The sequence below is a fragment of the Pungitius pungitius genome, chromosome 1 (genome assembly GCF_949316345.1).
Source record: "Pungitius pungitius chromosome 1, fPunPun2.1, whole genome shotgun sequence".
Lineage (NCBI taxonomy): Eukaryota > Metazoa > Chordata > Actinopteri > Perciformes > Gasterosteidae > Pungitius > Pungitius pungitius.
In genome coordinates this window covers 22,354,810-22,366,335 of record NC_084900.1, presented here as the reverse complement: position 1 = coordinate 22,366,335, position 11,526 = coordinate 22,354,810, and the positions used below count along the sequence as shown (strand labels likewise).

General features: G+C 44.8%; 3 protein-coding genes across 6 annotated transcripts; 1 reads left to right on the top strand and 2 right to left on the bottom strand.

Moving 5' to 3' along the window:
• Positions 1-414: 414 nt before the first annotated feature.
• slc35c2 (solute carrier family 35 member C2) lies at positions 415-7,107 on the bottom strand. 4 transcript variants are annotated; one of them, XM_037478947.2, is made up of 10 exons: positions 6,958-7,107; positions 5,769-5,950; positions 5,413-5,563; positions 4,935-4,998; positions 4,763-4,835; positions 4,005-4,173; positions 3,450-3,533; positions 2,598-2,773; positions 2,174-2,303; positions 415-1,623 (listed from the first exon to the last, which is right to left on the bottom strand). In XM_037478947.2, the coding sequence occupies exons 2-10, from the start codon at positions 5,877-5,879 to the stop codon at positions 1,487-1,489; spliced, it is 1,095 nt and encodes a 364-aa protein (XP_037334844.1). In that variant the 5' UTR covers positions 5,880-5,950; positions 6,958-7,107; the 3' UTR covers positions 415-1,486. The 4 variants fall into 4 exon arrangements, with proteins under 4 accessions (XP_037334844.1, XP_037334840.2, XP_037334845.1 ...); XM_037478943.2 differs by lacking the exon at positions 6,958-7,107 and adding an exon at positions 6,433-6,784; XM_037478948.2 differs by lacking the exon at positions 6,958-7,107 and adding an exon at positions 6,580-6,784.
• On the top strand, positions 6,991-7,771 carry taf13 (TATA-box binding protein associated factor 13). The gene is made up of 2 exons (XM_062563211.1): positions 6,991-7,122; positions 7,223-7,771. The coding sequence occupies exon 2, from the start codon at positions 7,224-7,226 to the stop codon at positions 7,599-7,601; it is 378 nt and encodes a 125-aa protein (XP_062419195.1). The 5' UTR covers positions 6,991-7,122; position 7,223; the 3' UTR covers positions 7,602-7,771.
• Positions 7,772-8,141: 370 nt separating this feature from the next.
• Positions 8,142-10,997, bottom strand: LOC119222365 (troponin C, skeletal muscle). The gene is made up of 6 exons (XM_037478951.2): positions 10,912-10,997; positions 10,141-10,192; positions 9,923-10,066; positions 9,147-9,261; positions 8,918-9,054; positions 8,142-8,663 (listed from the first exon to the last, which is right to left on the bottom strand). The coding sequence occupies exons 1-6, from the start codon at positions 10,912-10,914 to the stop codon at positions 8,632-8,634; spliced, it is 483 nt and encodes a 160-aa protein (XP_037334848.1). The 5' UTR covers positions 10,915-10,997; the 3' UTR covers positions 8,142-8,631.
• Between the last annotated feature and the right edge of the window lie 529 nt (positions 10,998-11,526).

Genomic DNA, 11,526 nt, shown 5'->3' with positions numbered 1-11,526 from the left:
CGTGGTCCTCGAGGGAGGGCTATAAAGGCCTCACCTGAGGAAACGGTGCCAGTAGGGCTGACGTGATATCCCGCATAGAACGTCGGTGACAGCACATGTGGCATGGAGGGTGTCGATCAGTGGGAAGCAGCAGTTTGGAGAGAGCGCTAGTATCTCACATACTCATCGTTGTCCTTTGAGACTCTTTGCTCAAGTAAGCTGTGAGGGAAGTGGATCTGAGGCTACAAGAATAGGCTGGCAGGTCAACCAGGTGCAGGGTTAGTAATAAATATTTGTGCAACTTTCTTCCAGCGAGCCAAAGCAGGGCCATCCAATCACAGCACAGATATCACCTCTAAGTTGAAGATATTGTTATCCTAGAATGATTCTGAAAAGTAATTCTTCTTAAATCCTGACATCAAAGAATGAAATGCCTTGACAAAAGAAATCCTTTATTTTTGCCTGTCATACAACAGTAATATACTCCTCCAAGCATTTTGTATGCTACCAGTTCTCAAACTCATTGCAGGTCTCAGGAGTCGCCCACATCTTCCAGCTTGACCGATGTGGGTGCTATTAAGAGCCATGGTTGGTTTTGAGTTCATCAACATGTAAGGGGAGTGCATTTGCGGAGGGCTGAAGGGCTTGTCAGTGTTGCCAACTTGCGACTTTCTCTGAGATTTATCAATTACTCGAGTTAGAGCAGTTAGCTAGTATTTAGTATAATGTCTCAAGACAGTCAACATGATTTATTTGCTTCTAAAATTGTGAAGGCTTATGTGATTGTGCCATCGGGTACATTTTCTTTGTTTGAGTTTATTTTTGATCATCATTTAATCAAGAAAATTTCCATCAGATTGACCAATTATTGCTACTTGAGGTCCTACAGACCTCAAAATTCTGTAATTATGAGGGATGTATCAAATTCTGTATTCAATTGAAGCCCAAAAAGGAATCTGAGTAACTATTAATCTAGTTTTACAGGGTGTTGAGCACCATATTTGAGGGAAAGAAATGTTGTAATCAAGAGATAATTCTAGTTAATGTATCATAAACCAGACACTTCCAACATTTGTCCCTCAGTTCCCTAACATGTTATTCTGTAGGGGCCTTCACAGAATGCTATGAACACACAAGGATATAAGCATACAAGTGTGAAGGTCCCAACGTGTGACAAATACCAAGCAAAGAAAAACGACCCGTTACAATTCAGGGTGTCAAAGTATCCCTTCAGCCAGCCTCTCGCTCCACATACATCATCCTTTGCTGACGCTTGCTTGTATTTGATATGTTTTTCGAAGCTCCCTTAAGGCAAAAGAGCATAACTCGTGTCAAGTCCAGAGTCAGTGTACAGCATTACGAGGCCCCATTATGGCCCAAAGCCACGATCGGGGGAAGAAAAGCGGCAGAGACGGTTCCCTCTTCTGGTGGCGGTGTGTCCCAACACTGTTTTAGATGCTCCGTAGCTCTGACGCCACAGCTTTAAAGAAGACAGAAGATCTAGACTTCAGTGCAGCGTGATTTCCTGTTCCTCATCTTCGTATTCAGCAGCCGAATCGTCTCGGTCGTCTTCGCTCTGCCGCAGTAAGGGAAACGCGAGCTCTGGGCTCTTACTGTTGAGCTGCCTCAAAGATGGTCTTTTAACTGGAAAATATTACAAAACAGATATATGCAGTTATTTTTCCCTTGCCCTTTCTGTTTGTTACTTGACTTAATGAGAGGTAGATAATCAGCCAGCTGCTAAATGCATAACATGTAAATAATTAAATGCTTTATTGACACAAACTTGTCATCGCCACATTCATCTACACCTATGTAAAGGTTTTGTCACTTCCAGTCCACAAGAGGAGAGAACAGACTGTTGGGACTGGCAAACATTATTTTATTTGATGATCTAGATTGGACCAAAATAGTTGACTCTAATACTCTAGAGTACTTATAAGGGATGGATTTAAACCCGTAGATGGTGATTTGAAAAACTATCCGCCTTAAAATGTCAATTTTAATTGATTCACTGGTATGATGCATTTCATCACAGTACAGTCATTTGGTTTACTTTGGATTGCTTTTAAAACATGTTAGTGTGCAGTTACGCTTTAGTGTATGATTTGACCAATTTGAATCTAGTTATGTCATTGCCATTAGACAGTGTTAAGAGACTTATGATAAATTACAGTATAAAAAGAACACTTACTTTTGGAATAATAGGTCTTGAGTCCTACATGCAGTGAAATGCCACACAGACACACAGTGAACCCCAGCCAGTTAAGCATGCTCATTCTGTCTCCCATTAGAGCTGCTGCTAAAATTAGCGTACACACCTCCTACAGGAAGAGAAGACAATATATGGCATGAAATTAAGGCTCTATTCAAAAGTCACAAGAAGCTTTTACGAAGATGGAGAGCTCAAAGGTGGACATTAACAGTCCTGATGTAAAATCATCTTTAATTAGATTGACGCTGACCCGGATACTTGGGGCATTCATGTGTCAAGTGCCCACCACAAATATCAAAAACTCCCATCTCACAATACGCTGTGTCATGGTCTCTACCTTTGTTGGCTTTGTTTGACAGACTCATTGAAAAAGAAAGTCATACTACCCACAATTACCAAATACCTTAAAGATCCCTGATATGGATAACGTGAGGCTGGAGGTCCGGGAGACGAGCAGGAACTCTGAGAAGCCCAAACCGAAGGCCAGCAACCCGCCGACGCTCAGTGTGCTCAGTGAATACAGGACGGGCGAGAGCTCCGTCACCCGGAATAACTTATCTGAGGTACTGAGGCTGAGCCCTGGAAACAGAAATCTACAATTATTATTATCCTTGGGTTTACATCTCTCCAGTAACTGCAGCTAAATCCCACTACGCACATCACAATAATCAGAGAGCAAAGAAAAGAGTCGGAGAAGTGATCCGCAGCAGATTGTCAATTTGGCTCTCCAGCGTGAGCGTAGTAAGAAGAACTTGCATTTAAAAGCAACCATGACTCGGTCTTAATACCCACGATTAAGAGTACTAGCTAGTTGTGTCCCACCTCTGAAGAACAATTTCACACCTGTCCTTTGCTATATTTCCTCAAGGGAAACCTAATGGCACACTGATTATTTACAAACAGGCAACGGCTGTTATGAATAATGGCTGAAAAGGTCTTTTTTTTTTATGAGGGATCGTGTCACACACTTTAATGCATTCAAGAAAGCAAACACATTAAATATCAAATCACCAAACAAATGCATCAGCAAAATGTTCCCACCAGAGGCCATTCAAAATAATTTGTTCACGAGCAAAGGGAAAGCCTTACTGGTAAACTCTGATAACATGTGGAAGCTGGTAATACATCACGCAGGAAGTCACTTGACAACTGCTTATAATGCACATGTGGCCCTGTTCTGAGGATTACCGTGACAAGACATGAGAGGGGACAGAGGGAGGATGTCCCACCGGCCAGAGGTTAGGGTTAAACTCACCTTCATTATACAGGAAGAGGGGAAAGAGGCCGGCGAACATGAGAGGCTGCAGGTGGTACAAAGCGTCTATTGGGTGCTGCAGGCCTGGTGGGGAGCCAAGCAGGAGAAAGGAGATGGAAAAGAAACAACATGTGGTTAGAAACTTTTCAACATTTGAGAAAAGTCAAAACACAGATGTCTTGTCTGCTTTGTGTGGACTGAGCGGGGTCAAACGGGGCAATATTCAACTTGTTGATCATTTTTGTATTTTATTCTATGGAACATCTTTAAATGAAGCTGTCAAATGATTCAAGGTAATATAATGGACACTTTACTTTATTTTGCTCAACGTTTTAATCACGATGGATTTTGAAAAAAGCTCTTTGAAGTAATCCACTTGATAGCTGAGATGCAAGAAAGGGTAATTAAAGTTATCATAATGTGTGTGTACACATTACCAGTCTAAAGTTTGTACACACATTCTCATTAAATTCAATGAGAAAGTGTGTCCAGACGTTTTTATATAAACTTGTATAACAGGACTGCTGCACAGATATCCATCATTCTCAGACTGACCCAGCTCTGCTTTCTGCATGAGGACCTGAGTGAGGGTCCAACGGATCCCTCCTATGAAGGACGCCACCAGCACCATGGTGAAGCCCTTCAGATTGAACTGGGTCGACTCAAATGTAAACATGAACAGACCACAGGAGATCAGCAGGACCACCAGGATCAGGAATGGGTTCTGCTCAAAAGGGAAGATGGCAAAAGCATGTGAAATCCAGAGGAAAGAAAGAACAAAAAAAAAAAGACAGGCAAAGTTAAAAGAAGATACAAATGGTAAAAAATAACACTGATGGATAGAACAAACAATTACAATCAGGGCAGCAAACCCATATATCCATAATTAGCTTTCTTTCTTGTGGCCCTTTTTTCCCCCAGAACATCAGCGTGTGCGGTGACTAACTGTTGCGGTTGATGTCATAATTGCCAAATGAACTCAACATGAAACTGTTGCATGAACGTTTGCTCGCAGATGGAAAAGACTGTATTACCCAATACACCTTTTAGGTAACGAGCAAGCTGTGTTCAGTCAACTGAGAGACAGTCAAATATATCTACAGAGGAAAAGTTTTAGCACCCTCTCTGATCGGAGATCTGATAACAAATGCCACTTCCTCTGACCCAGGAATCACGCTTTACCTCAAAGTAGCAATAATGGATTTCTGTCACGTCACTGTAGAGATTTAGGTTTAGTTTGTATGTTGTTTTTATTCAACACAATATTTCCTCCCACAAAGCGGTTAATGTAGTGAAAGTGTTGGGTCACTCACCGGCTCCTCTAGTTTAAAAACCAGGGAGAAAAATAAGATAAAGAGCACCGCTGAAGACTTGGTCATGGTGTACCTGGGATCAGACAACACACAATAGAATGGAACAATCCAATAACAGGGTATATACTGATAGTATTGTGCATTTCTTGAAACGTCGAAGAAACAAACTCACAAGCTAATGGTGATGAAAAGGAAGCTCCAGTTGGAAAGCCCAATATCAAGTGCTGTGGCCAAGGCTGGGGACACAATTTAGGACTCTTAGCAGACTAGGGACCTTGCAATAAATCCTGTTCTTGTATGCCTATAATGAGAGTATCGATTGCGAATGAGAAGATAGTATATCGTGTTTTGGAATATTTCAAAATATCCCATTGAACTTAATAACAGTGAAACCTGCTCATTGGGGACTTTAGGGTAGAGACTGTCAAGGCTTATTTGCTGACCCAATACTAAACAGAAAATGGGGTCATCCAGTCCAAAGACTACATGCCCTCAGGTGTGATATGTTTCTATCAATGTGGACTTCAGTCAAAGTACTCATCACTGAAAGCGGAGTCAATGAGTGAAGGTGATAAGATGTATTTTTCTCCGTTCACGGAGCACTTTGTGTTGCTTTAAGTTGGCTGAAACTCTCCAGTATACGAGCTCACCCGTGGGAGCCACTTTCCGGAGGTAGTCCTTCCAGCTCAGAATGGTGCGGGGTTTCCCCGTCCAGCACGTCATGGCCCGTCGCGTCAGAGCCGACAGGCAAAAGTTGATGGCGAGGTGAACCAACGTCATGAAGAGGGGATAGCGGAAGCCCTGAAAGAGAGAAACGGGCCTCGTCATTTAGGCCCGGTGTCTCAGGGTTCTCGGTCAAGGTCCTGCACCCTGAGACACCGGGAGGCAACCAAGTTGAAACCAGGACACAAACACGCTTGCCTTCGTTGCAAGAAGGAAATCCACGTGTGACCTGTGCAGAGGAACAGTTTTAATGCAGAGTGCTTTCTGAACCGCTTTCTCTTACCTTCATCAGCCATTTGTTATAGAAGGTGATCCCTATAGAGAAGACGTAGTAAAAGAGAACCAATCCAACAGTGCGAAGCCCCCGGCAGAAGAAGTGCACAGGGCACGCCATGCAGAGCTCCCACCTGAGGACACCGCTACCACAGAGAGTCTGCAGCCCTGCACGACCCCCGTAGCGGAGCGCTTTGAGGTGGGGAGGGAGGGAGGGAGGGTGGGGTGGGGGGGGGGGGGAGAGAGACAAGTTAGGCTTTGGTTCCACTGGGTCTATAGTAACTATACAGCTGGATAGTTAGCTTCGAGTTAAAACTACACGAGCCAGCTGCGATGTTAGCTTAGCATTAGCTCCGGTGTGAGGACCAGCATTAGCTCACGTTCGCCGTTAAAACCACGTCAGCAAGATGTCTAATGTCAACCAAACAATGACTCTCGCCCCACCATAGACGTCATGTTTGTTATTAATAAGACAGCTGGGTGGTGACGTCAGAGGCGACGGCATCACCAGATGGTTGTTTCCGAAGTTTGACGTGCCCAGTTGCGACCAACGTTTGACGCCATTCGTTAGGTTGGCTTGCTTTGTAAAACGACGTTGCGTGGTCGGTAAAAAGATAACTCAGGTTAATACATTAGCAGTTGGATACAGCTGCAACTTGCGTGCGTCCAGTTACCTTGTCGCGTGTCTGTCTTGTTTTGCCTGTACGTGTCATTCTCGTACGGTGACGCGCACGTTACATTACGTTTAGCTGACGCTTTCATCCAAAGCGACTTACAGTAAGTGCGCGTGTTACTCATCATTTATAAGTTAGCGTACTTACTGTCCTCACGGGACCTCTCTTCAGTGTTCACTATTCTTTATTCGCCTCAACCTCGCGCCAACTAAGTAACGTCATGGTTTCATTAATTTGGACTTTTTAGAAGATTTCCACGGTCCCCACGTTACGTCGGTTTTAGACTGAATCGATACGCAGTAGAAATATTTTTAAATGTTATTTATTGGAGTACAAACACACACACACACACACACACGCGCGCAGACTAGTGTTTTCACAAAGCCGTGTATTGTATGCTGCACTGTGAGCGACAGGCACATGTTAAACTGTCCCTTTCAAACGAAACGTGGCTCCGCCGAGCTTAGAAACATCAGCGAAACGAAGCAACAGATCGCGTTTTCTGTACGATAACTTTTTACCTACCGTCACGCCCTGTGGCGTGTAACGTGATGCAGAAACGAGTTGGTGATGAGTGAGGAAGAGGCAGGGGGCGTTGTTTTTTTACAGCTCGACGTTGTCAACTCCGAATCACTTCCGCGGTCAGGGAAGCAGAGGCGGAAGTGCCCTGAGACCACAGCCTGCTACGAGGTAACGTTACGCGACTCCGAGGCGAGCATATCGGCATTTATCCGCTGCCCAACGGGGTCGTGAGTAATACACCCACACGCGGGTCTTTGCTTTGTTCCAGGATGGCGGAGGAGGAGGACGAGGCCGGATACGACGAGGAGTTGGACGACGGCTCCGGCGGGATGGACGTCGGCGGCCACGGGAAGAGGAAGAGGCTCTTCTCCAAGGAGCTGCGCTGCATGATGTACGGCTTCGGGGACGACCAGAACCCGTACACGGAGTCCGTGGACATCCTGGAGGACCTGGTGATCGAGTTCGTCACGGAGATGACTCACAAAGCCATGTCCATCGGCCGCCAGGGCCGCGTCCAGGTGGAGGACATCGTCTTCCTGATCCGCAAGGACCCCAGGAAGTTCGCCCGAGTCAAAGACCTGCTGACCATGAACGAGGAGCTGAAGAGAGCCCGCAAAGCTTTCGACGAGGCGAACTATGGCTCATAAGCCCTGTTTCTGTTCCACCGGAGGGGTCGGGTGTCTCCTTTTGACGCGCAGTCCAAAGTCTGTTATTTGTTACTTATTCTTATTTTCTATCATTCTATGATGGTGACGAACTATGTAACCATTTGGCACAATGGTGTCTTCAATTCATCAATAAAGAAACGTGCACGGTGGTTTAAGAAGCCCAGTCTGCCTGGTTCATTTGGGTTCCAGAGGAGTTTCCCACATCTGGAAACGGTGTCTTACCTCAACATGGTGCATTAGTTATGAAGGAACAACGTTCTCTCCTTCCAACCTTTTCTGTAACTACAGACTTTAATACTGGGTGTTATCTGGGGAGGATGGCTGAGGAAGTGTAATGGAAGGACTGTAAAAATGTTCACTGACATAACACAACATTTGAAAGTTGTCTTTGCTGAAAATGTTGAACACATATTTTTTGCATGGTAACATTACGTAACCACACTCGAGGGGTCAAGCAGAACGTCAGTCTGTTTTAAAACGTAAGCAAAGTAGTTTTCTTCCGTACAAGTTGGACAAAAAGAAGAAACAAACAGATTTTATTGATATTCCTTAAAACATTTTTTTTACACAGACCATAAATATAACGGACCAACTACAAGCATGTGTTAATTCATTTATTCTTTTCAAGCCAGTTACTTCTTAGTACACTGAAGTGGTTGACTGAATTGGTCTAAGCAGCAGGTAACATGCTGCCGTCCAATCGAGATCTAGATACGATCTTTGCCGGGGGAGGGAAGGCTGGCCGATGACAGGGTCAGCTCAGCATCTGTGGACGGCCTGTCTGCATTCTCAAGAGGCCGAGTGAGTGGAGCAACAACCCCCCCCCTCCCTGGCAACCCCCGCCAGGTGCCTTTTAGGATGGAGAGGACAAGCAGCGTGCCAGCTGGACAGGAGAGGGTGTTTGTGTTTTGGGGGGGAGGGGGACTGGGACAGTGGGGAGTCAGATGCATTCAGACTGGTGGTTCACAGGGAGGAGGAGGAGGAGGAATGTCCATGAGTCTTTCTGGGTTTACTGCACATTCTCCATCATCTTGAGGAATTCTGGGAGAGAGAAGAAAGATGTCAAGGCATTATTGAGAAAGGAAGTTACAAACTGCAAATTGGTATAGCACCAAGTTATTTATATATATATAGTCAAACACTGACTGAATACTGAAGGGAGGTTTAGATAACTCTAAAAAAGTAGTTTTCTATAAATCAGGCTGACATGAATGACATGTTTTGCACAAAAATGCCGCAGGCAATGCGCATTACAAAAAACAATCGCTCATCATCATCCTGAACGATGAACGCACCGTCAAAGTCCAGCATGCCGTCTGCGTTCTTGTCTCCGTCCTTCATCAGCTCATCGATCTCATCCTCTGAGATGGGCTCACCGGTGCTGCGGATGATGACGGAGAACTCCTCTCTGTCGATGTAGCCGTCGCCGTTCCTGCGCCCACAGGATCCCAAACATTAGGCCATTCATAACACATAACAATCAGAAGAATGAGTATACAGCACACAGTTGACGGCGTGACGTACTTGTCGAAAATACGGAAGCACTCCGCCAACTCTTCCTCGCTCTTGCCGGCCTGGTCCTCCTTTAGGAGCCTCACCATCATGACCAAGAACTCCTCAAAGTCAATGGTGCCGCTACCTGAGGGGGCACAAAGGAACAACGTGACCGATAAATAAAGGCCTGTGTGGCACACAACGTGTGCGATATAATCTTAAGGTAGTACTACGCATTAGCTACGGCACCCAGAAGCACCGAGAGATAAGTTAGTGCCCATCAATTTAAGAATTGTCTACTACTATTGATTGTTTTCTCTTGGCACACAGTTTGACTCATACACAATACAAGGAAAGAAGTGCAGACATGTTCTGCACTATCATTATAATGTATGCTTCTTATCATTTAAAGCAGGGGTCTTCGATGTTTTTCAGGCCAAGGTCCCCCAAACTGATGGCGAGATGGAGCAGGGACCCCCTATTCTACAGTCTGGTGCGCCATGTTTTATTATTGAGCTTTGTATTTAAAGACAATAAATACAATTTTGATTCTGGATACATTTAAATTTGTGGGGAAAAAAATGAATAAAAAAGAAAGATTTGTCATATGAACCAAACATTTGGCCATCCCCCTGCAGTACCTCCGCGGACCCCCTGGGGGTTGTCCCTGTTGAAGACGAGAGCAAAACCAGTGCTCTCGTTGCGCATGCGCACTTAACCAACACCTAATCACACACGTGGAATGCATATAAAGGCTTGGCTTGCGCACAAAGGCGCCCCTTTTTTTGCTGTCATCCATCGCTCACCATCCTCATCCACCTCCTCGATGATCTCATCCAACTCCTCTCTCGTGGGGTTCTGGCCCAGCATCCTCATCACCTGACCCAACTCCTTGGTGCTGATGTCACCGCCACCGTCGGTGTCGAACATGTCGAAGGCTGCCTTGAACTCTGCAGGAAGACGAGATGTAAGGAACGTGGCTCCAGAAATGTTTGGGTGAGGCGTTACTGTAGCCAGTACTCACCAGCCAGCATTTCCTCGCTCAGGTAGGAGCGGGCCTCTTGTTGCGCGTCAGTCTGGAAGAAAAATCACTCACTCACTACACGGGTTTCATTCATGATTCCAGTGGAAACCAATATGGCCATATCCATCTTAATTTCTATTTTTGGAATATTACACCATTGAGGATAACGAGTGGGAGCCACTACTCTATTCTTATTCTAGGATGATCATTTCCTGCCTCATTAGTGTCGGTGATGACGACATGCTTTCAAGTTTTGTTTGTTGCAGGATGTCGTGGTGTGCGTCTCGAGCTTGGTGGAAATGACTCTGGCTATTTCCGGCTCGGCACATTAAGCGCGCTGTATATGGCTGCAGACATCTTATCCTTGGGAATCTGCCACCTAAGCACAATCCACACCTTGCCGGCTGACCCCCACCCTGCTCCCTGGCTCCTCTTTCTGCCACCAGCAGTATCGCTTAATACTTACTTAAGCCAATTGATGACTAAATGAAAACCTTTTTTTTCAATCGTTATGAATTATATTTAAATTAACTAATTATTAAAATGTCGACTCAAAACATATTGTATTTATGGATAGAAAAGTCCAGACATTTTTAAATGAAAGCCAAAGGATTCACATCCAGAGTTTATCCAGAGAAGGCGTTTAAAGGTTCCAATCAATAAATCCACATGCTCTCATCATAATTGTTTGCTTAAATAATCATTTGTCTGGTTGAAACCAACTTGGAAAAAGTTCAACAGGTCCATTATTTGCACAATTTCTGGTCTTACCATGTTTGTGGATTAGCTTTTTCCTCCCCAGATATCCAAGGAAATTTAAAAAAAAGCCCAAGAGGAGTGGTCAATCCGTGTGCACCCCAACAGAGAGACTAGACGTCAAGTGAAGATTCAGACACACTTTAAACTGGACGGCCAGGTCCCGCCCCCTGCCTCCCACAGGCCTCCAGATTTAGTATCCTGAACTTTTAGGGTTCTGGGGCCACGGCAAGCCAATCACACCTTGGAGAGAAAAACAATCTTGTTTCTCATAGTGAGAAAGTAAAAGAGGTTCATTTTGAGTTGGAGTTGTATGTGTGTGTGACAGAAGGCAAAGAGATTCTTTTTTCAGTGAATGCCTTTTGGTTTTGTTAAAACTGAGATGATCAGGAGGTGGGACGTGATGAAGAAGTGGGACGTGAGGAGTAAGCGGGATATTCTGTGAAGCAGAACACATTCACAAAAATCCAATGAATTCCTTCGGGTACATGGGCTCTTTATCTCATAAAAGGACATTTAAAAATAAGTCACAACGAAGATGAAGACAGTGGGAGGGGATGCGGGAGCTAACATTTTAAAGTTGCCTATTGGTTTCGTGATGATGGCCTTATTAATCTGGTGCGTGAAACC

Coding starts and splice junctions, on each gene's coding strand:
- LOC119222365 (XM_037478951.2), bottom strand. Junction 10,067..10,140: donor GAGCGAGGAAATGCTGGCTG/GTGAGTACTGGC, acceptor GTCTTCCTGCAG/AGTTCAAGGCAGCCTTCGAC. Junction 9,055..9,146: donor TGCTTCCGTATTTTCGACAA/GTACGTCACGCC, acceptor CTGTGGGCGCAG/GAACGGCGACGGCTACATCG.
- taf13 (XM_062563211.1), top strand. CDS start 7,224: ATGGCGGAGGAGGAGGACGAGGCCGGATACGACGAGGAGTTGGACGAC.
- slc35c2 (XM_037478943.2), bottom strand. CDS start 6,559: ATGATGAGTAACACGCGCACTTACTGTAAGTCGCTTTGGATGAAAGCG. Junction 3,534..4,004: donor CATGCAGAAAGCAGAGCTGG/GTCAGTCTGAGA, acceptor GCTCCCCACCAG/GCCTGCAGCACCCAATAGAC. Junction 2,304..2,597: donor CCATATCAGGGATCTTTAAG/GTATTTGGTAAT, acceptor CTCTTCCTGTAG/GAGGTGTGTACGCTAATTTT.